Source organism: Onychomys torridus, chromosome 5 (genome assembly GCF_903995425.1).
Source record: "Onychomys torridus chromosome 5, mOncTor1.1, whole genome shotgun sequence".
NCBI lineage: Eukaryota > Metazoa > Chordata > Mammalia > Rodentia > Cricetidae > Onychomys > Onychomys torridus.
Genome location: NC_050447.1, coordinates 81461962 through 81486360, shown reverse-complemented (window position 1 = coordinate 81486360; position 24399 = coordinate 81461962). Strand labels below are relative to the sequence as shown.

At 39.0% G+C, this 24399-nt stretch overlaps 1 protein-coding gene across 10 annotated transcripts in view; it reads right to left on the bottom strand.

Annotated features, from left to right (window-relative positions):
• Acbd5 (acyl-CoA binding domain containing 5) overlaps positions 1–24399 on the bottom strand; it is a 53290-nt gene that overhangs the window by 8159 nt on the left and 20732 nt on the right. For 4 of the 10 annotated variants that reach the window (XM_036187654.1, XM_036187653.1, XM_036187659.1 and 1 more), the window contains exons 3-11: positions 23757–23877; positions 21048–21120; positions 18428–18542; positions 18162–18194; positions 13483–13617; positions 11072–11272; positions 10171–10274; positions 5557–5785; positions 2264–2463 (exon numbers count right to left, since the gene is read on the bottom strand). In XM_036187654.1, the coding sequence (XP_036043547.1) occupies positions 2264–2463; positions 5557–5785; positions 10171–10274; positions 11072–11272; positions 13483–13617; positions 18162–18194; positions 18428–18542; positions 21048–21120; positions 23757–23877 (1211 nt within the window). The remainder of the gene's footprint in view (positions 1–2263; positions 2464–5556; positions 5786–10170; positions 10275–11071; positions 11273–13482; positions 13618–18161; positions 18195–18427; positions 18543–21047; positions 21121–23756; positions 23878–24399) is intronic. The other 6 variants (XM_036187649.1, XM_036187656.1, XM_036187650.1 and 3 more) reach the window with 3 other exon arrangements.

The window sequence follows — 24399 nt, the reverse complement described above, 5'->3', positions numbered from 1 at the left end:
CAATTTCATTTCATAATATAGGTATATATAACTTCATATATTTATAGTCCTCTTCAATCTAAATTCTTAACTTCTTTTAGCCTTCTCACCTCATCTTTGCTTAATCTAGTTTCCACACAAGCCATCAATTTGCAAACATGTTTGAGAACTACAGAGGACGAGGAAGAATGCTATGAATTGCTGTCCTCAAGAAAAGCCCTTCACACTCATGACCTCACAGCAGCAATGGCTGCCACACGGCCACGGCCTGAACAAGATCAAGCCGGCCAAAGTCCAGCACGAGTGTGAGAGGAGCCCATGAGTCCCGGTTCACCAATGAGGAGCGCTGGGCAGATGATGGCTGCTTGGAGAGGGAGAGCCATTTTCCTTTGCGGTTGTGGAGACTAGAACATTGTCCATGCTTTGGGAAGGGCTTTACACCCATGTGCATATGGACAGCACTAATTCATTCAGTAGACTGAGTCCAAAAGAAGAAGGCCGTGGTGGTTCCCCAAGAAGCAGTCAGGAAGAGCACAAGTTAGAGGAGAGCCTAGGCTATGCCTTAAGGCAAAGTGGGAAATGTCTTTAATCCCAGCCCTGGGGAGGCAAAGGCAGGCGAATCTCAATGATTTTAAGGCCACCGTGGTCTACACAGTGAGTTCCAGCTCAGCTAGGCTGCACAGGAAGACCAAAAGAAAAATGTTGTGGGGTGGAGAGATGTTCAATGGTTAAAAGCACTTTCTGCTCTTCCAGAGGCCCTGAGTTCAGTTCCTGGCACCTATATCAGGTTTATTTATTAAAGGACAGCAATTTGTATAAGAGAAAGTCCAGCAGCCTAACATGTCTGGACTCTTCTAGGGCTTTTGTAAGTGAGTAGTTACACTGCCTTTTTCTTTTTTGTGGTGCTAGATTTTGAACCCATGGCCTTGAACATACTAGGAAAACATTGTAACACCAAGCTACACCCTCAGTCTCTACTGTACTTTGTTTTCAAGGGTTCATTTTTTTTTTATTGAAGACAGATTCTTTTCTAACATATCATTATTACAATTTCCTCTCCCTCCCTCTACTCCCTTTCCAGCTCTTCCCCACCTCCCCCTCCATCCAGATCCACTCCCTTTCTGTCTCTCTTTAAAAAAGAACAGGCTTCTAAGGGATAATAATAAAATATAACAATAGCCAAGCAGTGGTAGTGCATGCCTTTAATCTCAGCACTTGGGAGGCAGAGGCAGGAGAATCTTTGAGATCCAAGACAGCCAGAGCTACACAGAGAAACCCTGTGTCAAAAAGAAAAAAAAAAAAGGCAGAAAGAAATGAAGGAAGGAAGGAAGGAAGGAAGGAAGGAAGGAAGGAAGGAAGGAAAGAAAGAAAGAAAGAAAGAAAGAAAGAAAGAAAGAAAGAAAGAAAGAAAGAGAAAGAGACATCAAATAAAATACAATAAGACAAAACAAAAACTATCATATTGCAGCTGGACACAAACAGGAAAAAGAGAAGGGACAAGAATCAGAGACCCACTTGTTCACACTGTCAGGAATCTCAGGGTTTAATTTAACATCCTAGGATCTTACAGGGCCAAAAATGATCAAACTATCATTCTACATTGATTTCTGGTTTTAATTTTTGATACTAAAATTAACTTACCCTAAATAATTACCAACTTAATATCTTACCTCTAGAAAAAGTTTACTACATAAGACTTTTTTTTTTTTTTCAAGACAGATTTTTTCTATGTACCTCTGGCTGTCTTGGAACTCTCTATGCAGACCAGGCTATCTTCTGAGTGCCAGAATTAAAGGCATGTGCCACTGTGTATGGATAAGAATGACTCTTTAAAGATAACTATTGGATATTAGTAAAGACTTCTTTGTTCTTCTTTAAACTTCAGGTCTTAGTAGAAAATTTTCTTCTTGTACCAAGTATCTAATCCCTAACTTCAATGTACTAATTTTTTATTCCCTGCAGTACTGCAGATTGAACCCAGGGCCTGTGAATGCTAAGCCACTGAATTATATCCCTAGCATTCTGTACTGCTCAATTGCACAGTCTAAAAATTTTCTATTAATGTAAGTGACACTCATCTTTTAGGCCAATCTTCTCTTAAACAGTTTCTTCAAAACTAGTGATTTTATTAATGAAAATTAAATATGTGTCAACTTACAAAAATGTGTATTTATGTAAATCTGAACATGAAAATATATTTATGCAAGTATCATTAATAAAGATTCTACACTGCTTTATAGAATAAAACACCGAAGATAACAATGAGGTAAACTCAGTAGCTTACCTGCGAAGCAGTTAGTGTTTCCAGTCGATGAAGTCTCTGAAGGACATTCTGCATGTCCTCTTGTAGTCTAATGAGTACAAGGGCAATCTGCTCACTGAGGCTGCCGCTGGAGCCTCGGTCTGAGCCCCAGCGCTCGCCATCACCTCCACTGCCTATTTGCCGACCCTGGGTCCCTTCACTCAGATGGGGCGTTCTATGCCCTAGGAAGAGAGCAAAGTAAGTTAGTTAATGGCAAAGTTTCTTTTTCAACAGAAACAGTGTGGTATTCATTTTCCTTGTTAATTCCGATATGTAAATAAACAAAGTAAAGTAAAAGCAATCAGGAAGCACATAAGATAAACCATTAGGATTAAAAGAATCTATTCTATATTAAGGGAAGACTGTACATAATTTACTAGTATATGACAATGTTTATACAATTCATAAGGAAGACTCATGTTCAGAGTACATGTTTAAAAATTCTTTCCTGGGACTGGAGAGACGGCACAGCAGACAAAGAGAATTTGTTGCTCTTGCAGAGGACCTGGGTTTGGCTCCCAGCACCTGCATGGTAACTTAAAACCATCTGTAACTCCAGTTCCAGGGGATCTGATACTATCTTCTGAACTCTACAGGCATGCACATGGTGCACATACATACATGCAGGCAAAACATTCATACACATAATAAAAATAATTTTTTTACCTGCTTTACTATAAAGGTAATTAAAACTGCTTTTTTAAAAAATTTAATTGTTGTTTTAAAGTATTAAAAGTTACATTAAATAATTAAAATTTCCTTCTTGGTTTAAAAATATTTTAAGCTTATAAAAGTGTTTTCTAATTATAAACTGCATACTCCTTATACATATTAAAATATCTAAGATTTTCTATACTGTCATTTATTCCTTTTCATATGCACAGATTTAAAAATTGGCTTAACCTCATAATTACGTACTATTTTTTAAATCATATTACAAACACTTATCTCCACCACTGACTTATTAAAAAAAAACACTTACATATTACATAAATTCCTTAAAATGAATCACAAAGTAATTAAAACCATTCTGTACATCTGACTAGAGTGGTTATAAATTTTTGCTAATACAAAAACCAGGTATGGTGGGTGGTACATGCTTGTTTATAGTTCTCGCACTGGGAGGGTAGATGCAGGAGAAGCAGAAGTTCAGAGTCAGCTTGGGCTACATAAAGAGTTCAAGGCTAGCCTAGGATACATGAGATCCTGTCTCAAAATAATAACAAAAAATAATTATTTTAAGGCTGGGTGTGGTAGTGCACTCCTTTAATCCCAGCACTTGGGAAGCAGAGGCTGGAAGAAATCTGTGATTTCTATGTCATTCTGGTCTAAATGGAGAGTTCCAGAACAGCCAGAGCTTTATAGGGAGACCCTGTCTCAAAAAAAAAAAAAAAAAGCCCACAATGATTTTGAAATTTATCAGTTATTATTGTGTGTGTGTGTGTGTGTGTGTGTGTGTGTGTGTGTGTGTGTCCTCTTGGTCAGAGATCTAAGCAGAAGACCAAGTGTGAAAGACACCCCAGTTAATTTGAACTCTTGATGGAGTTCTAGTTATAACACAAGGAAAGAGCTAGATCTACACAAATTCAATGAACTGAACACTAGGAAACCCAGTTCAATCCCTTCCTGATTTTCCTCTCTACTTTATGCATTCAGTGTACGAACATTTCTATTGACTGCATGAAGTCTTCCTACAATTTTCTATATTACAATGATGCAAAAGTATACCCATATAACAATTGTGTTTTTCATCTAAAGTACAGTATTTTTTAAAAAGATTTATCTGTGTATGTGAGGGAAAGTGAGAAAGAATGTTTATGTTTGTGCATCACCTGCAAGCAGGTGTCCAAAGAGCCAGAAGAGGGCGCTCAATTTCCAGAATGGGAGTTACAGGCAGTTGTGAGCCCTCTGAAATGGGTGCTGGGAACTAAACCCAGGTCCTTTGCAAGAGCAACAAATTACTCTTAACCACCATCTCTCCAGCCCCTGAAGTATAGTATATTTTTTAAATAGACTTTGGGTTAGATGATTTGGCCCAAGAACAAGTCAATGCAAGTGTTCTGCGTACAGTAAAGGCAGTGAGGCTACATGTATCTTCAGCTTATACAAGTCACAATTTCCAAGGAATCTATTGAGACATAACTCTATTGAAAATTGAAAATATCTATACTTTATCCAAATGGTTATCTCTCAAGCCTTTTCCCTTTCCTTTCTCATTCAACAGTGGCAACTGAGTATAAGCTATGACTAAGCTATACTTCTTGTTCTACTCTACAATTTTTTGGGAGGAGTTTGTCAAGACAGAGAACTCACTCTGCAGACCAGGCTGGCCTCAAACTCAGAGATCCACCTGCCTCTGCCTCCAGAGTGCTGGGATTAAAGGCGTGCACTACCACCAAACAGCTCTCTACACTTCCACTTTATATATTCATTCTCTCTCATTCTTTTATATTTTTACGTAACAAACATATTTACTTTTTCCCACTCTCATATTCAATCTACTCCCTGATCACATCACTATTCTTTTTTTATTATTGTTACACTTATTTATTTATTTTGTGTCAGGGGTGGAGATCTGTATTCCTCGTTCACGCCAAGACATGCACTGAAGGTCTGAAGACAACTTGTGGGAATCGGTTATATCTCCTTCCACCCAGGGATCAAACCCAAGTTGTCAGGCTTGGCAGCAAGTACACTTACCTGCTGACCATCCTGCCAGCCCACATCACTACCATCAATTTTTTAATGTTCAAAAGGTCTTACTGATTTGTCAGCTTTATATGTCGCCCTCAACCCAAGTAAGGAAAAGATACATAATTCAGACTGACTTATACAGTGTCTCAAAGTGGCAGCACAGTTAGAGCAGTCGGTGATGGTTAAGAAGGAAAAACAAAGAAAGCATAAATGCTTCCTTAGACATACTGCATAATGGGCTGCCAAGGTGACTCAGCAGGTAAAAAGATGTGTTGCCGAGCCTCACAACCGGGGTGTCCTGATTTTCACATGCATGCCATTACATGTAGAGTGTGTACACACACACACACACACACACACACACACACACACACAAACAAATAAACAAACAAATAAACAAATAAATAAATAAATGTTATTTTAGAAAAAAAATGCACAAAAGATTTTAAAAATTAAAGCTGGGCACTGCCACACCAACCCTTAGCAGCCAGAGGTAGAAGATCACTACAAGTTCTAGGCCAGCCAGAGCTAGATAATGAGACTGAGAAATGGAAATGAATCAGTGAACAAGGAATACAGACCTCTCCCTCTTCTGACATTAGAGAAGTCCTCGCTTTCTCCTCCTCTCTTCTCACGGTGTGGCGCTCCGCTGTTACTTCTGCCATCTTCTCCTCCGTGCTTTACTTCACCTTTTCCCTCGACTGCTACCATCCGCATTTTCCCAATGCTGCCATTTCTGGGAGATATTTGAGCGTCTTCACAAAAACCAGAATTTTCCAAGTGCTGACTGGGATCACCACCTAAGTAATACTGAAAGTGTCCATTGTTTGACATAAAGCTGTCTAAAGACTACAAGTTTAAAATGACAGTTAAAACTTATAAATATAAATGATATCTCCAAAGCTTTCATGGTAATATAAATACTGTTTTTCTAAAAGGGTCCCTTCATGATCCTGCTGAAAATATTCCTTTCTTTAAAATATTCTGCTGGGCAGTGGTGGTGCACATCTTTAATCCCATCACTTAAGAGGCAGAGCCAGGTGGATCTCTGTGAGTTTGAGTCCAGCCTGGTCGATAAAGTGAGATGCAGGACAGGCTCCAAAACTACACAGAGAAACCCTGTCTCATAAAACCAAAAATAAAAAAATAAAATAAAACAAAATATTCTTCAACTTGTACTCAGCTTCCCATATACAGGAAATATTGAGATAGGCATGATTTCCTATATGAACAAAATGTAAGGTTTCCCAAGAGTCTATCAATCACCCAAGATATAACAACATGCTTACCTAAGTTACTATACTTGACTCTGGGCAACTCTAAGGAAGGAGGTTCCTTGCTCGCAACCCTAGTAAGGGAGTCAGAAGAGACTGGTGCTGCATTGTCTGATAAGCGGTATGAAAACAGTATGTGGCAGATACTACAACAGTCAATAAAATAGATTTCCAACCCTTACTGGAACAGAGCAGAAGCTTGGTCAGGAAAGGCTTCCAAAAACAATGATGATGGAACTTCAACTAAGAACAAATGCGCATGGGCCAGGCATGGTGGCACATGCCTTCAATTCCAGCACTCAGAATCAGATGCAGGTAGATCTCTGTGAGTTAGAGGAAAGCCTGGTCTACATAGTAAGTTCCAGACCAGCCTAAACTACATATCAGTCCCTGATTCAACACAAAAACAACAAAGAACAAATAAATATAAGCCAAACCGAAGGTTTCATAATGACAATGGACCACTAATGTAGTTGGGATGAAGATGTCTGAGAGCTTATAACAGAACAGTACTGGTCTTAAAAACTGAGCATGGAGAGCCAGAGAAGGGCTCTGAGGACCAGACAGTTTGGTGATATACTAAGATAAATACAGGAGATTGGGCTGTAGGGGAACAAAAAGAAGATAATGGTTCAGATACAGGTAGTAAACACTGAAGCCATAAGTGTCTTAGTTAGGATTTCTGTAGTGTGCTAAAAACACCATGACCAAAAGCAACTTGGGAAGGAAAGGGTTTATTCACCATACAGTTTATAAGTCATCACTATGGGGAAGTCAGGGCAGGAACCCATGAAGGAATGCTGCTTACTGGCTTGTTCTTTACGGCTTGCTCAGTCTGCTTTTTTATACCACCCAGGACCATGAATCCAGTGACTGCTCTGCCCACAGTAAATCTGGGCCCATGTACATCAATTATAATGAAGAAAATATCCCACTGGATATTTTGGTGGGGACATTTTCTCAATTGAGTACCGTTTCCCAAATGAATCTAGCTTGTATCAAGTTAACAAAGCTAGCCATCATACTAGGCAAAGAGTAAGGCAGTTAGAATTCAGAAGAGAGAAAACACTGAATTTATTACTTTGATTGCCATGGAATAATCCTTCTGTACACTGTGAATATGTATTATTCTCACTGGTTAATAAAAAGCTGACATGCTGGTAGCCAAACAGGAAGTTAGGCAGGAAAGCCAAACTGAGAATGATGGGAAGAAGGAGGTAGAGTCAGAGGAGACATCAGCCAGCCACAAAGGGAGCAGAACATGCTGGAAGACAGGTAAAGCCATGAATGGCAGAATAAAGATTAACAGAAATGGGTTAATTTAAGTTGTAAGAGCTAGTTAGTAATAATCCTGAGCTTTCAGCTGAACATTTATAAATAATACAGGCCTCAGTGTGGTAATTTGGAAGCAGCTCCCAAATTGGGAAAACTCTGCCTACATTTGATAGTTATCAGCCTTAAGTAATGCCTGAAACCAAAGAAGCAGTAACCAAGGCTGTGCTCCTGAAGAATACTATATTCATGGATCAACAGGAAAAGGTGACGGAAATGAACTGTCCAAGTAGTACATGAAGGAGGCACTCAGGAAGTACAGGCAGGTGGACCTCTATCAACGCAGCCTTGTATACATATGGAGTTCTAAGCCAGCCAGGGCTATATACTACAACTTTACCCTGAAGGGGGAAAAAAGGTACTAATCACCAACTTCCTGTTGTTTCTTTGGTTGTTTGGGATTTTTGTTTGTTTGGTTTTTTTTCAAAGGAACAGGGTCTTGCTATATAGCCTTAGCTGGCCTGGAACTTTCTATGTAAACCATGATGGCCTCAAACTCAGGGATATAACTGCCTCTATTCCCAATTGCTGGAATTAATGGTGTAAGCCACCACACCCAAACACAGACTTAGGTTTTATTTGTTCTTCCAACACTAAATCTTGAATAAAATCTGAAGATTATTTTGTCTAAAAATAGTTTTTTGCTTTAAAAGCTTTATTTTTAATTTTAATTATGTAGACTGAGCACCTTGCACGTGTGTTTGTGTGGAGGTTTTTGCAAATGAAAGCAATGCCCAGAAGAGGGCATCAGATCCCCTGGGGCAGGATGCTGTGGATATCGCTCTATATAAATAAAATGCTGATTGGCCAGTAGCCAGACAGGAAGTATAAGCGGGACAAGCAGAGAAGAGTATTCTGGGAAGTGGAAAGCAGAGGCAGAAGACGCTGCCAGCCGCTGCCGTGAGTACCAACATGTAAGATACTGGTAAGCCACGAGCCATGTGGCAAGGTATAGATTTATAGAAATGGGTTAATTTAAGATGTAAGAACTAGATAGCTAGAATCCTGAACCATTAGGTCAAACAGTTTAAATAATATAAGAGTCTGTGTGTTTATTTTATAAGTGGGCTGCGGGACTGCCAGGGCTTGGTGGCAGCTGGAGGGAAACTCTCCAGCTACAGCAGGATTCACAGGCAGTTGTGAGCTGTCTTGATGTGGTGCTAGGAATCACACTTGGGTCCTCTGCAAAGCACTCTGAAGAGTACACACTTTTAACTGCTGACCCAGCTGTCTAGCCCTTGAACTAAGTTTTAACTGACTGGAGTATAGTCAATATGCAGAATTAATTTATGTTCGACGACTATTAAGTTTTCTTCAATGTTTTAGCAAAAACAGTTTATCCTCTGCACCTTTGTTCTACCTGTCACAGAATATTTATAAAATATATATATAAAAATTATAATGGAATACTATATTATTGTAATAGTAGTCTACTATTTATATTAGTATTGTAATATACTATTGTTATAAAATAATTCGTATTCTAATTCTACTACTTTAATGTTCTAAAAAACTAATTATGTGGTGTATTTTTCCTCTTTATGTGTGTGTGGGTGTGTGTGTGTGTATGAAGCATATGTGTTGGATATGCCCGTGTGTCGGTGCAGGCATGCGCTCCCATGCATGCACATGCAGAGGCCAGAGGGTAACCAGTGGCCTCCTCTATCACTATCACTCTCCACCTTATTCCCTTGGTTCAGGATCTCTCACTGAACCTAAAGCTGACAACCAGAACACCCCAATGACCCTCCTCTCCTCTGTTCCCTACGGGTACAGAGGTATAGGCACACAGAGCCATATGGCTTTGTTTTTGTTGTTTTTGTTTTTGTTTTTGGGTTTGTTTGGTTTTTTGACTTTGAGAAATGTTCTTACAGTATAGCCCTGGATGAACTGAACTCACAGCAATCTGCCTGCCTCTGCTTCTCGAAGGCTGGGATTGAAGGTATGCACCACCATGCTGGCCTCCACACATGGCTTTTGAGATGGACACTGAGTATTCAAACTTAGGCCCTCATATACTTGTGCAGCAAGTAATTTTACCCACTAAGCCATCCCCCAGCCTTATTACACATGCATGCATGCATGCACCCACGCGCGTACTCCAATGTTTTCATGGTTATTTTAGCAGTGAGTGCTGCAGCATACACGTGGTATTTAAGGATAACAACCTCAGATTGTTCTTGCTTTCCATCTGACACCGGGTCTCTGCCATTCACCACTACATACAGCAGCCTAGCTGGCCTGTGAGCTTCCGGGGATTCTCCTGGCTCCACCTCCCATCTCACTCCAGGAGCACTGTGCTTGCAAACGTACTCCAGCTTTACACAGGTTCTGGGGATCTCAAGTCTGCACACTTGCACAGCAAACACTCTGCTCTACAGCAGGTATAGTTTCAAAGCAGTGAATAAGCTTATTAGCTACTAACAGAAGTTACACGTTGGATTTTTTTTTTCCTGCTTTCATCAGTATTTGTTAGCATACAAAGCAATGGGTTTCATTATGGCATTTTTGTGCATGAATATCATATTGTATTCTGCATACTGGATACATCACTTTGAAAATTTGTCAATCAGAAATTGTCATTTTTACCTCTTCTTGTCCAAACTGCTCCATAGAATCACAGTATACTTCACTATCTGAATCACTTGTCAAATGAATTCCTGAAGCATCTTCACTGTGATCATCATTTGTATCTAAATATGAGCAAATGTCCAGACAGTATAATTACACTCTAAGACAAAAACTTACTTTCATTCTATTTTTTACAACTCACCAGTCCTAAGTTACACTCATTCTGGGAAAGAAATCTGTCTTACCAAGTCATAGTATTTACTATGCATCCCAGACTTGCCTCAAATCCACAATGCTCCTGCCTCAGCTTCTGAAGTACTGAGATTACAGGTATTCCACCATAACTGGCTGAAGGTCATGACATATATAGACCTATATACTTATAGATCTATATATAGTATATATTATATACACTATAAGTAGATAGATATATCCTTATATCTACTTAACTGAAAGGATTACAGTTAGACTTAGGAGGTAAAGGCAGGAGAACCACCAGCAGTTCTAGACCACCAGGTCTTGAGAGCTGGGCCCTGATAAAACACACCATGGCTCAGAGAGCAGAGGAGCTTACTACCAAGCCTGACTACCTGAACTCAATCCCTGGAACCCAAATGATGGAAAAAGAGCTAAGTCCCTCGAGCTGTCCTCTGACCTCGACAGACCCTCCACAGACTTACCATGGCACACAACTACATACTATGAACAAATAAAGAAGAGACAGATAGAAGAAAGCCTTCTGGCTCTAATTCACTGTTTCACAGTAACAAACCCTTATACTAGCATTAACAACCCTAAGAAGACATTACTAAGTAAGAGATTTTAAGTCCTAAACTATTCCTAAACATCCTGGAATTGTTTTAAAAAAACGTTTTAGTTGTAGGAAAAGGTTAGACAAAGAAGTATGTGAGAGCAATACCTTGGTGAACGCAGACAACAGTGTTTCCGGTCTGCTCCAGACTCGGATCTACCAGTTTTGCTTCTTCATTGCTTCTGTCCCTCGGGGAAGAACCGCTATGAACATCATTGTGTGTATCCTGAATAAAGCTATCCTTATAGCCATTGGTGACAATGATTTCCAAATTCTTATCTGTTGATTTCTTTACCATTTTCTTATCTTCTATGGGGGGAAAAAAGGAGTGATGCATAAAAGTATCTAGTAACCAGGCATGGTTACTTAGTCTTTAATCCTAGCACTTAAGAGGAAGAGGCAGGTACATCTCTGTGAATTTGAGGTCTACATAGAGAGTACCAAGCAGGGCTACACAGAGAGACCCCATCTTAAAAAAAAAAAAAAAAAAAGTGTTCTAGAATCTCTATAATCAATTCCCAAATTAGCACAATCCTTTTGAAGGGCTTCCAATCTGGATTGGAGAAATGGGCAGCTCCTCAAAAGGGAAGCTATTATTACATGCCAAAGCTCACTCAAAATTCATGTTAACTTTCCAAAATGCTCCCCTTCCCATGACTCTTATAAAATCCTTTATAACTCATCATCATTATTACCATCATCACCTTGGGCTGCAGAGATGGCCCAGGAGTTAAGAGCACTTCCTGTTCTTCCAGGACTCAAGTTCTGTCCCCAGCACCCATGTCAGACTCACAACTGCCTAGAACTTCTGCTCCAGAGCATCTGCTACCCTATTCTGGCTCTGCAGGCATCAACATGCTCACACAGACTCGTACATCAATAAAATAAACCTAAAAGTGAAAAAAAGATTTAAAATAATAGCTTGCTCTTTTCTTTGGTTTTGTTTTTGCTTGTTTGTTTACTTTTTTGGTGCTTGTGTTTTATCAAGACAGAGTCTCACTATATAACCCTACTCACAGAGATTGGCCTGCCTCTGCCTCCCAATATTGAAATTAAAGGTGCCCACCACCACAACAAACCCTGGGTTTCATTATTGTGAGACTTAAGGGTCTCACTACGTAGCCTTAAGTGGCCTACTATTCACTTCGTAATTCAAGCTGGCCTCAAACTCATAGAAATCTTGCTGCCTCAGCCTCCTGTCCAGAGGGTTACATCACCAAACCTGTCTCTAAACATAATCTCTTGAGCTACAGTTATGTATCCTAATAAGTTAAGGCACTTTCTATAAAGTTTGATGACCTGAGTTCAATCTCCAGGTCCCACATGATGGAAGGAGAGATCTGACCCCAAAAATTGTGATGCCCTCTGATGTTCCTGTGTGCACTGGGGCACACAGATACACAACACCTATGCATGCATGTGTTCACACACACACACACACACACACACACACACACACACACACACAGACTAAATAAATAATAAACATATATATATATATGTATATATATATATATATATATATGTATGTATGTATGTATGTATGTATTATGTATATCTGGGTACCTACGGTGGCACACGCCTTTCATCCTAACACTTAGAGGGCAAGACACCCAGTCTCTGTGAATTTGAGGCCTGATCTACACAGCAATTCCTGGACAGCCAGGGCTACATAGAGATATCCTATCCCCCCCCAAAAAAAAAAATTTTTTTAATTTAAATCTATTTTTAAATTTATTTTTATGTGCATTTTATGGGTGTTTTGCCCACATGTATGTCTGTATACCACATGCATGCTCGATGCCCTAAGAGGCCAGGAGAGGGCAACAGATCCCCTGAAAATGGAGTTCAAATGGCTGTGATCTGCCATGTGGTTGCTAAGAATTGAACCCAAGTCCTCTGTAAAAGCAGCCAGTGCTCCTAACTGCTGAGCCACCTCTCCAGCCCCTAGACTAATGTCCTAATGATTTTACTTATTTAGTATGGCAAACAAACTGCCCTAGAAACCTAGAAATGAAGAGGATTACCAGACTGACAAACTGATCCATAAAGAACAGAGTGTAGAAGCAAGGAGAAGTTGTGCAGTTTTAGCATCCCTTTCCTTTCCATAATTAAAATTACTTGTCCTCCTAACAGGACATCAGAATATGGTATCCCATGATTCCAATACTCCATTAAAATGTATGTCTGAGGTGATCCAAACACTGAAGAGAAGAATCAGGATATACCCTTTTTTAAATTACATAATACATCATTTTTTGCACATTTGGGAGACTAGCCTACTCTCTCCACCCTCAATTAACACCTATTTCATTAATGAATAAGGCTGGCTGCCTGTATATTCTATAGTAGAGAATTTTGTCCACTGAAAACCTGGATATATAGTCAATACCCCAAATGCCACCACGTGCATTAATAATATATATATTTAAAAAAATCAGCCCAAATGTTCTCGTATCCTTTTATCTTATCTGGTAGAAAATTCCATATTACCTGTACTAACAGTTACCCACACTCACCATTACTTCCACTCCGTTCTGCTCCTTTGACCTCTTCTTGGGCCTCCTCTTCCTCAGACTCAGCTCCACTGTCACTGCTCTCCGTTTTACCATTAACAGCTTTGGCATTTGAAGAGATCAGAACATTACCAAGATCTAAAGCACGAAATGAAAACCTACATCAGTAATGTGTTAATGTACCTTAATGTGGGAATTTGCAAAAGAGAACTCACTAATAAATCATTTTTAATTACAATACTAAAAATGGAGGCTAGATGAGTCAGAGATCAAGAGCACTGGCTGCTCTTCCAAGGGACCTAGATTCAGTTTTAGCACCTACTTGGTGATTAAAACTGTCCATAACTCTTATATATTTTTGGTTGTGAGCAGAACCAGGCGGATCTCTGTGAGTTCGAGGCCAGCCTGGGCTACCAAGTGAGTTCCAGGGAAGGAGCAAAGCTACACAGAGAAACCCAGTTGTGTGTGGGGGGGGGTGCTGTCCATAACTCCAATTCCACTTATATACATGCAGACAAAACACTCATACACATAAAATAAAAATTAAAAATATAAATATGTTATTCTTTTACTCTATACATTTAGAATTATACAAATTACTTAAATTACCAGTCTACAACAAAAGTGATAATGCTGTCCTTACTATCCTTTCTGAAGCCAAGGGAGAACTAATTTTGAAGTTAACATCATTCAAAAAAAAATGAAGCTGAACATAAATGGCCTTCATACTTAGTAAATGAAAAATGATTTGCTAGCCTGCCGAAAACATCAATATGCTATTTTAGCCCCACCAACAGTCTCCTAGATCTCCCTGATAGATAGTGGGACTCCATTTTAATTGTTTGTTAAGATAAAGCCTCACACTATAGCCCTGGCTGGCTTAGAAACACTTCATAGATCAGACTGGACTCAAACTTCCTGCCTCTGCTCCATAGTGCTGGAATTACAGGCATACATCACCATGCTCACCTAATTTCTTCCTATTAGATACAGAATGCTACATGAATCTGTATCATCATCCTGGCACAGAAGCCATGATAATCAATGCATTATTCAATTTGCACTGCTAAATCAGGCACAAAATATTACACCTTTAAATTTTTTTGTATTATCTTTAGGGCTTGGGGTATACAGCCTAATTTTTATGTATTTATAATATAGATAGATAGACAGACAGACAGACAGATAGATAGACAAACTTTTTGGGGAGCAGTTTCAAGACAGGGCTTCTCTGTGTAGCCCTGGCTGTACTAGAACTCATTCTGTAGACTATCCTATCCTCAAACTCAGCAAGCCACCTGCCTCTGCTTCCTGAGTGCTGCACCAACACTACCGGTGATATAAACTTTTTTAAAACATCAATTTCATCACTTAAAGAAGCAAATTGTATGGGCCAAAGTTTACCCTAAGAGAAGACACAACTGCAAAGTGCTTATCAATTAACCAAGATCTAATTAGAATACAGATCTGGAATTAGTAGTTTTAGAGTGATCTAAGATTATCCATATCCATAAGGGTCCCATGTATTACCAATGAATGATATTAGGTTCTGGACCACATTTTGAGAACAGTGAAAAGCATCTGCATAGTCTTTTTAGCATACTAATGGACCCTAAAGAAGGTAGAAAAGGCCAAGTGTGGTACCTGTAATCAATCCCAGCACTCAGGAGGCTGAGGCAAGAGGAATCCTGAGTTCAGGTCAACATAGTCTAAAATACTAAACCCTGTCAAAAATCAAACAAGACAACAATAAAAACGAAAACAATAAAACAGAAGAGAAAAAGAAGTGATCTTCTACTATAAACTTTTTGGCTTTCTCTTGCAAAAATCCACTTTGGCACCAGCAATATGTCTCAGTGGGTAGAGTTGCCCAACATAAACCTGACCTGAGGTCAACTCAATTCTCAGGAACAACAGGGTGAGGAAAAAGCCAGTTTCTGCAAACTACCCTCTGACCTCCACAATCACACTGGGTGTGTACAAATGCATTCATGGCATGTATGTGTGTGAGCATTGCGTACACACACACACACACACACACACACACACACACACTTTAAAAATCATTAAAAAGAAAAAAATCCAATTACATTAAATTCCAAAATATCCATATACCTTAAACAGTGGGGCCTACATTCTTCTTTAAGTCCACCTAACTAACCAAGTGTAAGACTAAACCTTCAAGTCTATTCTCTAGTAGAGAATTGTGACATCTCCATAGTTAGTTTGTAGTTCTAAGAATCAGACTATGAGTCTTACCCATGGTAGGCAAGCATTCTCCTGATAATGGTCACGCCAGTCCTAAGGCACTGTATTACATACCAAAGGCTTTTTGTCTGGGCCTTGTAGATGATAAGCATGAGAGCAGAATTATTTTGTTTTTGTTTTGTAAAACAAGAACAAGAAAAAAAAAAAAAAACAAGTATACACACACACACACACACACACACACACACACACACACACACACACACGAAGAAACTCACACCCGTGGACACCTTCATCAAATGTAATAAGAAGCCTCCTCCAAACCCCATCAAATAAACGTTTGCAACAAAACATCTGACAGCAGAAAACATCAATGCAGTTATGTGATAATGAACACTACTCAACATCCAAAAATCTATGTAAAAGGCCATATAGGGGTTGGCTCAGGGGTTAAGAGCACTGGCTGCTCTTCCAGAGATCCTGAGTTCAATTCCCAGCAACTACATGGTGGCTCACAACCATCTATAATGAGATCTGGTGCCCTCTTCTGGCCTGCAGGCACACATGCAGACAGAACACTGTACATGATACATAAATCTTTTTTTTTTTTTAAAGTGGTTGGTGTGTAAAATGAAAAAAAAAAAATCTAATTGAAAAAAATCACTTAAAAAAATTTAAATGACAAAAGCCACATGATTGTTAATCACATAGATGAGATGAAGAAACAAAATCACAACTTTCGTTTTTGTTATAAAAATGCTAAAGAAACAAAGAATATAACAGAACGTCCTTAACCTCATAAAGAACAAAGACTCCTAAGAGGCTGAGACTGGCACAGTGGTGGAAAGCACTAGCTGCTGAGGATCTAGATCCCATGCCCAGCACCTGCCCACATACATGGTTGCTCACCATCATCCATGCTGCAGTCCCCAGGGGTCTGACGCCCTCTTCTGGCACTAGGCACACAAAGGGCACACAGGCACACATGCAGACAAAACATCCATACACATAAAATACAAATAAATCTTTTTTTTTTTGAGCTGAGGATCGAACCCAGGGCCTTGCACTTGCTAGGCAAGCACTCTACCACTGGGCTAAATCCCCAACCCCAAATAAATCTTTTTACAAAATTATCTAGGAGCTGGAGAGATAGGTCAGTGGTTAAGAACACTGTCTCTTCAAGAGAAACTGGGCTCAACTCCTAGTACCCACAGAGTGGCTCCCAACCATGTGCAACTCCAGTTCCAGGAAGTCTGATGCCCTCTTCTGGCCTCCAAGGGCACCGGGCATGCAGGTGGTGCAAAAAGACACCTGCAGACAAAGCAAGTATACCCATATAATAAGACAGAGACAGCAAGAGACAGAGACAGAAAGAAAGAGGAGGGGAGAGAGGAAGCAAGCAGCCAGGCCTGGTGGCACACTCCTGTAACCCAACAACTTGAGAGGTAGAAACAGAGTAATCCAAGGTTCAAGGCCATCCTCATCTACATAATGAGTTCAAAGCCAGTGTTGGCAACATGAACTGTTTCTAAATAACAAATATTTTAAAAATAAGCTAGAAAAACATTTGATTCATGGTATCAATAACGTATTTCATAAAGCAAAATTATTTCTCAGAACAAAACTGGCCAGTGAGATGGCTCAGTAGATAAAGGCACTTGCTACCAAGCCTGAGGACTGAGTTTTATCCCCAGCACTCACACAGTAGAAAGAGATAACCGAGTCCCATAATTTTCTCTTTGACATCTACTCTCGGCACTGTGGCATGAGTGCACTAAATAAATATTTTTTTTTTAATTTAATTAAGAACAAACAAGCTATGTGGTGGTGTCAACACACCTTTAATCACAGCACTCAGGAGGCGGAGGTACGAGGATCTCTGAACTCAAGACCAGCCTGGTCTACAGAGTGAATTCCAGGACAGCCAGGGCTACATAAAGAAACCCTGTCTTGAAAAAAACAAAAACAAAGCAAAATAATGAACAAAAACCAAAAACTATTAATTCTTCTATATTTCTGTAATATAAAAATGAACCACTTGGAATATTTTAATAGGTTAAAATTTAGAGTTTAATAATATTTTAGAACCTCATACAATGTGTTCACTTTGAATAATAATTCCTAGATGATAAATTTATGTTTTATGTATTTGTGCAGAATTACTTTTTCCTTAAACTTTTTTATTATTTATTTTTCTATTAGTATTTTTAATTATTTCATTTTATTTTATTTTTGGGTGTTTTGCCTGCATATATATCTGTGCACTACCTGGTATCCACAGAGGTCAGAAGAAAGCATGAGATCCTCTAGAACTGGAGTTAAAGATGGCTGTAAACCACCATGTTGATGCTAGGAATTGAACCCATCACCTCTGGAAGGGCAGCCAGGGAGCGCTCTTAACCACTGAGCCAACACTCCAGCCCCATTGCCCTGTAAATTTTAAACAAGGGTTTTACATGGATTATTATTCCTACCTTCTAAGTACTTGGAGATTTTCTCCAATCGGACTGGCATGGAAAGCAAAAGAGAATATTAGACGCACAGGTATTAGAGCATGCATGCATAATATATAAGTTGCTGAGTTAAGAAAAAAAAGTAAAACAGAGCTGAGCAGGATTGGACACGCCTCTAATCCCACAACCTGGGAAATAAGGCAGGAAGATGGTGAGTTAGAGGCCAGTCTGGTCCAACCTTGTACACAAGACTCTGTGTCTTGAAAAGAAACATAAGATTGTCCAACCTGAGGTCAAGTCAGAAGTCTTCCCGCTCTTTTTGTCTTCTACAATTTCATAAAATGGACCTATAACATGCAGCAATTCTTCAACTTTCTCAGTCATAGGCATAGTTTCAAGAATCTGTAATTAAGAGAAAGAAATACTATAAAATCACCAATTAACTTGATCTATAGTTGTACAAAATCTATTATTTTCAGTCTGTCAATAATTTCCAGATTTGAAGTTCATTAGCAGACTCCCCAAAGGGACTACAGTAATTATATAATGTACATAAACTAAATGTTTTCAAGTATACTAAAGATGTAAATACTAAAGATCTAAAATTATTCTTGGAGCTGGAGAGATAGCTCAGCTGTTAGTTAAAAAGAACTTGATATTCTTCAGAGGACCCAGGCTGAGTTCCCAGCGCCCACATAGTGGCTCACATCTGTAACTCCATTTCTGACCTCTGAGGGCTCCTACATGCATGTGGTCCACATATACTCATGCACATATGTGGTGGGTATTGTGTTCCCTGAAATATTGTGTGTTCCCTGAAATAAACATATCTGGGGTCAGAGAACAGACAGCCACTAGAACAAAGCCAAAAAATGGTGGCTAGAAAATAGGAAGAATAAGCCCTAACAGAAGTTGGGCGGTGGTGGCACACGCCTTTAATCCCAGCACTTGGGAGGCAGAGCCAGGTGGATCTCTGTGTGTTCAAGGCCACTTTAGAAACAGCTAAGCATGGTGACCCACGCCTTTAATCCCAGAAACCCAACCTTTAACCCCAGGGAGTGGGGGCAGAAAGAAAAAGGTATATAAGGCGTGAGGACCAGGAACTAAAGGGGAAAAAGCATGTAGTTAGTTAAGCTTTGGAGCAACACAGTTCAGCTGAGATTCATGTGGAGGAGGACTCAGAAGCTTGCAGTCTGAGGAAACAAGATCACCTGAGGAACTAGCAAGGTGAGATAGCTGTGGCTTGTTCTGCTTCTCTGATCTTCCAGCATTCACCCCAATAACTGGCCTTGGGTTTGAGTTTTATTAATAAGACTCTTTAAGATTCATACTACACACATACACATAAATTAAAATAACTTTTCTATTTTAAAAGTATTTTCACTTAAGGACATTTTACACAGGCTTCATGTGAAAAAAATATCTATATGATAATCTTTAAGTTGTACATTAAAAACTGGGGTTTATTAAAAAACAGAAAACCATGGGCTAGAATAAAGTTGTATCTGTTGTTTGATATTAAGGAAGTATCTAAGAGAACATAAAAATAAAGCAGGAATTGATAAACTCTTTGATACCTTCAAGACTATGAGACAATTCAGAAGCATCCATTTGTTTGTTTTGGGTTTGGGTTTTTCATTTTTGTTTTTTTTTTTGGGGGGGGGTGCAGGATCTCACTGTATATCCCTGGCTGTCCTGGAACTCCTTATGTAGACCAGGCTGGTCTTGAACTCATAGAGATCCTCCAGCTACAGTCTCCAAAGAGTGTGCTTGACCATGCCCTACTGAGACAAGGTCTTAGCACTGTAGCCCAGGCTGGCCTCAACTCCTAGCAACCCTCTTGCTCAGAGTCCACACTGCTGGAGTTACAAGCACAAGTCACCACTCCTAGCTCCCTTTCTTACTGTAAACTGTGGCTAAACCATTACTTAACAAACCATAAATAAATATTATGTCAGTTCAACTTTATATTGAATTATAGAAATGTAGCCTGAAAATTATACTCTATTTGAAGTTAAGAAAGAAGTCTGCAAGATGGCTCAGTGGGTAAAGTCCCTTGCTGGCAAGCCAGACAATCCGAGGTTTGTCTCAGAACACACACAGTAAAAGGAGAGAACCAAGTCCTGCAAGCTGTCCTCTGAGTGTCTGTCACACATGCACTATGACACACACACACACACACACACACACACACACACACACACGCACACTCACACACAAGTATAACTTTTTAAAAGGAAAACATGGTCAAGCCACAATGCCTTTTACTTCTCTCTGCTTTTGAAGGGCTCCTTTGTCTTTGTGCTACCGATATAGATAACACTAAAAGAATTAACTCTGCCCTTTGTTCTAAAGTCCACTAAACAAAAGTTGTGAAAATGTAACAAAGGGCACAACAAAGAATAGCACGGGCAATACTAAAAAAGAGATAGGAAATGATCATTCTGAATAATCCAAATAATAATTATTAAAAATCCTCTAGGCGTGGGGAGACAGACTGACTTACTACAGAGTCCCTTTATGTTCAAAAGCAATTGAAGATCATCAGACAGGGCTGGGCGTGTAGTTAGTTAGGTAATATGCTTGGCTTCCATGCATGAGGCCATGGAGGTCTCTCTCCAGCACCACATAAAGCTGGGCTGTGTGGTGCCTGTCCTAATTCCAGCACTCAGGAAGGAGAGGCGAGATAGCCAGGTATTCTCTGCCACGTGTCAACTCTGAAGCTGCTTAAGCTACATAAGACATTGTCTCAAAAAAAAAAAATTAATTAGAGGTGCTGGACATACAGCTCAATAGTAGAGTAGTTGATTGGCATGGGTTCAACCCCGACTACTGTCACACACACGAAAAAAGTAAATTCAAGCTGCCTTAAATATTTTTATTCTCTACTATGAATTATTTTCCTACCTTTTTCATTTCTTCAACATATGCAATCATGGCTTCTTCTTTAGTCATATCACCCAATGAGCTCCAAGCATCCCTAGAAATGAAAATATAAGAGCAATAACAAAAGACACTTGATTTTTGAACTAGGCATGAGCTAACATTTAAAGTTATTAAATAATGAAGTTATGCTAACTGTAGGAAAATGGATACAACCAGAGAAAATCATATGAAGTGAATTAAATCAGTCTCAGAAGGACAAACATCATGTCTTCTCTCATTTATGGATCTTAAACTTTATACAGAAAATCATGTGTGTACTCATGACATAAAGTCTAGTGAAATGAGGAGCCAGGAGACTAATTTAGACAGGGAGAGGGAAGAGGGAGAGAAGGGACAGCAGGAGAGTCCAGAAGAACGTGCTTAAATCCTACTGCATACAATGGCCTTATGTAACCTGTCACAATAATTTTTGAAAATATAAAATAAGAGGATTTTAAACATTAAGTATCCAACCTACCCACATATGTATAGACCACAGAAGACTATAGACTATTCATAAATATATCCTAAGGGCCCTTTGAAAATTTTTAAGGATTTTTTAAAAATTTATTTTCATGAGTATGTTTATAGCACAAGTTTATGTACACTACTGTGCAGGAACTCATAGAAGCCAGAAGAGGTTGTCAGATTCCCTGGAACAGGAGTTACAGGCAGTTGTGGGCCACCATATGGATGCTGGGAACAAAACTTAGGTCCTCTGTAAAAGTAAGTATACTTAACCATCGAGCTATGTCTCCAACCTCAGAGATCCGTTTTTAATTTTTGTGTTTATGTATGTGAGCCTGAGTGTATATATGTGCACCATTTTCATGCAACTGCTCTGAAAGGCCAGAAGAGGGCATCAGATCCCCTGGAACTGGAGTCACAGTTGTAAGACACCCACTGTGGGTACAACGACCTAAACCCAAGGCCTCTGTAAAAGTACCAGGTGCTTTTAACCGCTGAGCCATCTCTCCAGCCTCAAAAAAGCTTTTATGTCATTATAAAGAATAGTAACAATAACAAATCATTTAGAAGACTATAAGAACTGTAAAACACCATGTTGTACATAAACAGAAGTTTTGGTAAAAATTTTTCCCATTAATTTAAATGTATATGTTGTTGTTTGTTTTTGCTCTTTTGGGGGGCCTGCCATCTCGCTCCTAAATAAATCACACATAGAAGCTTATTCTTACTGATAAATGCCTGGCCTTAGCTTGGCTTGTTGCTTGCAAGCATCCTTAAATTATCCCATCTACCTTTTGCCTCTAGGCTTTTCCCATCCTCTTACTTCTATAAATCTTACTCTTATTCTGTGGCTTGCCATGTAGCTGGGTGGCTGACCCCTGATGTCTTCTTCCTTCTCTGGTTACTTCTTTCTTTGTATTAATTCTTTCTGCCTGCCAGCCCCACCTATCCTTTCTCCTGCCTTGCTATTGGCTGTTTAGTTCTTTATTAGACCATCAGGTGTTTGAGACAGGAAAAGTAACACAGCTTCACAGAGTTAAACAAATTCAACATAAACAAAAGTAACATACCTTAAAATAATATTCCCCAACATGTATAACTATTTTATATACTAGAAATAAAGATGAAACAGAACTGAGGATGTAGTTCAGTTGGTAAAAGTATTTGCCTAGCAAACACATAGCCCTGGGTTCAATCCCTAACATGGAATAAACTGAGTACTGTAGTTCATGCCTGTCATCTTGCCTATGACCTCAACACTGGGAAAGTAGAGAGAGCAAGCAAAGTCCAAGGCTACATATGAGTTTTAGAATGAGACTGTCCCAAAAATAACACAAATCCCCTCTTCATGCATTTTTTACAGCAGTTAACTCTGCCAAAGGTCAACTCTAGGGGAAAAAATAATTTCCATCTGTGAACCAGTAACTTAATTAGTTGAAAAACATGATGCACTAATTACCATACTCTATTGATAAAGTATAATCTAAATTTAACTTTTGTCAGTATTTTGTAAATCTGCAGCAGTAAACATATCAAACTGTTCACAAGTATTAGTCAATTCAGAAAATGGTAGAGCATCTAAATATTTAATGATTCGTTTTTAACTATAACATTAGAAACCAATATTCTACTCAAGTCCAGTGGGTAAGAAGTCATCTTAGACCAAAGTTAATGTAGCATCGGTGTCATGCCTAGTTACACATTACCGTAAAGTCTCAAAGCAAACAACTCACTAGACAAGCAAAAGCCACTGTTTTCTTTGGCAGTTCAAAGAGTAAGGAAGTTTGGTAGTTTGGTTTTTGCTTTTTTTTTTTTTTTTTTTTTTTTTTTTTTGAGAAATGATCTCATATAGCACAGGCTGGCCTCCTACTCACTTTTATAAACAATGATGGCCTTGAATTCTTGATCCTCCTGCCTCTATCTTGGACTGCTAGAATGACTGTGTTGTACTACCACGAGTAAACTTGTTCATTTACTATGGGGAACTGATCTATGTGGAGGGAGGGACCTCCACAAAAGGAAAGAAAGACTAAGTGCAAACATTTTCTCTCTGTAGAACACCTACCTACAACACTGCTGTTTTCCTATCTTCCCCAACCTTTTCAAAATTGTATTAAGGACACTTACAGAACAAAATACCTAGGATGCATTATGCACAAAACACAGCTGTACAATTAATTGATTTAAATGACAATTGTTTCTTAGCTCTATAAACGAAATTACCATTTATATCTTCCAATAGGATCCCAGAATCCAGGCCTTGAAAGTTTACAGGGCCCTTCAGTTGCCTGTTTGTAGAAGCTATAGAACTTGAGCATCATTTCATTTGTTGGCTGGAATGATCCTGTGGGAAACAAACATTAAATACAGATCACTTGGGACTATAAATCCTAATGTAAAGCTCTGTATTAGCTTAGCCACACCACACTAGTCATCAATTTCTTGTTTGGTTTGGTTGTATTCAGAGTCTAAAACTGTAGCTCCGGTTTGCCTGGAACTGCTAAGTAGCCCACGCTGGCTTCAAACTCCACAATCTTTCCGAACCAGCCTCCTGAGTGCTGAGACAAAGGCAGGAGCTATCACACCTGGGCTACATCTCTTTATAATTCAGATAATTCATTTCAACCTGAAAAACATCAGGTATTAGTTGCTCTCCTTTGATATCAAAATGTTCTCAAACTTTAAACGTTTAAGAACAGTATCAGTTCAATAAATAAATTAGCAACCATTTTACAAATGCAACTGAAACAACCAGTAAATATTACATTACAAAGAAATGTATGAAGAAATGTCTTCAAATAAATTAATGTATCTAAACTTAGAGGTATAAATTGAGAAATCTGTTATTTATTATTATTATTATTAT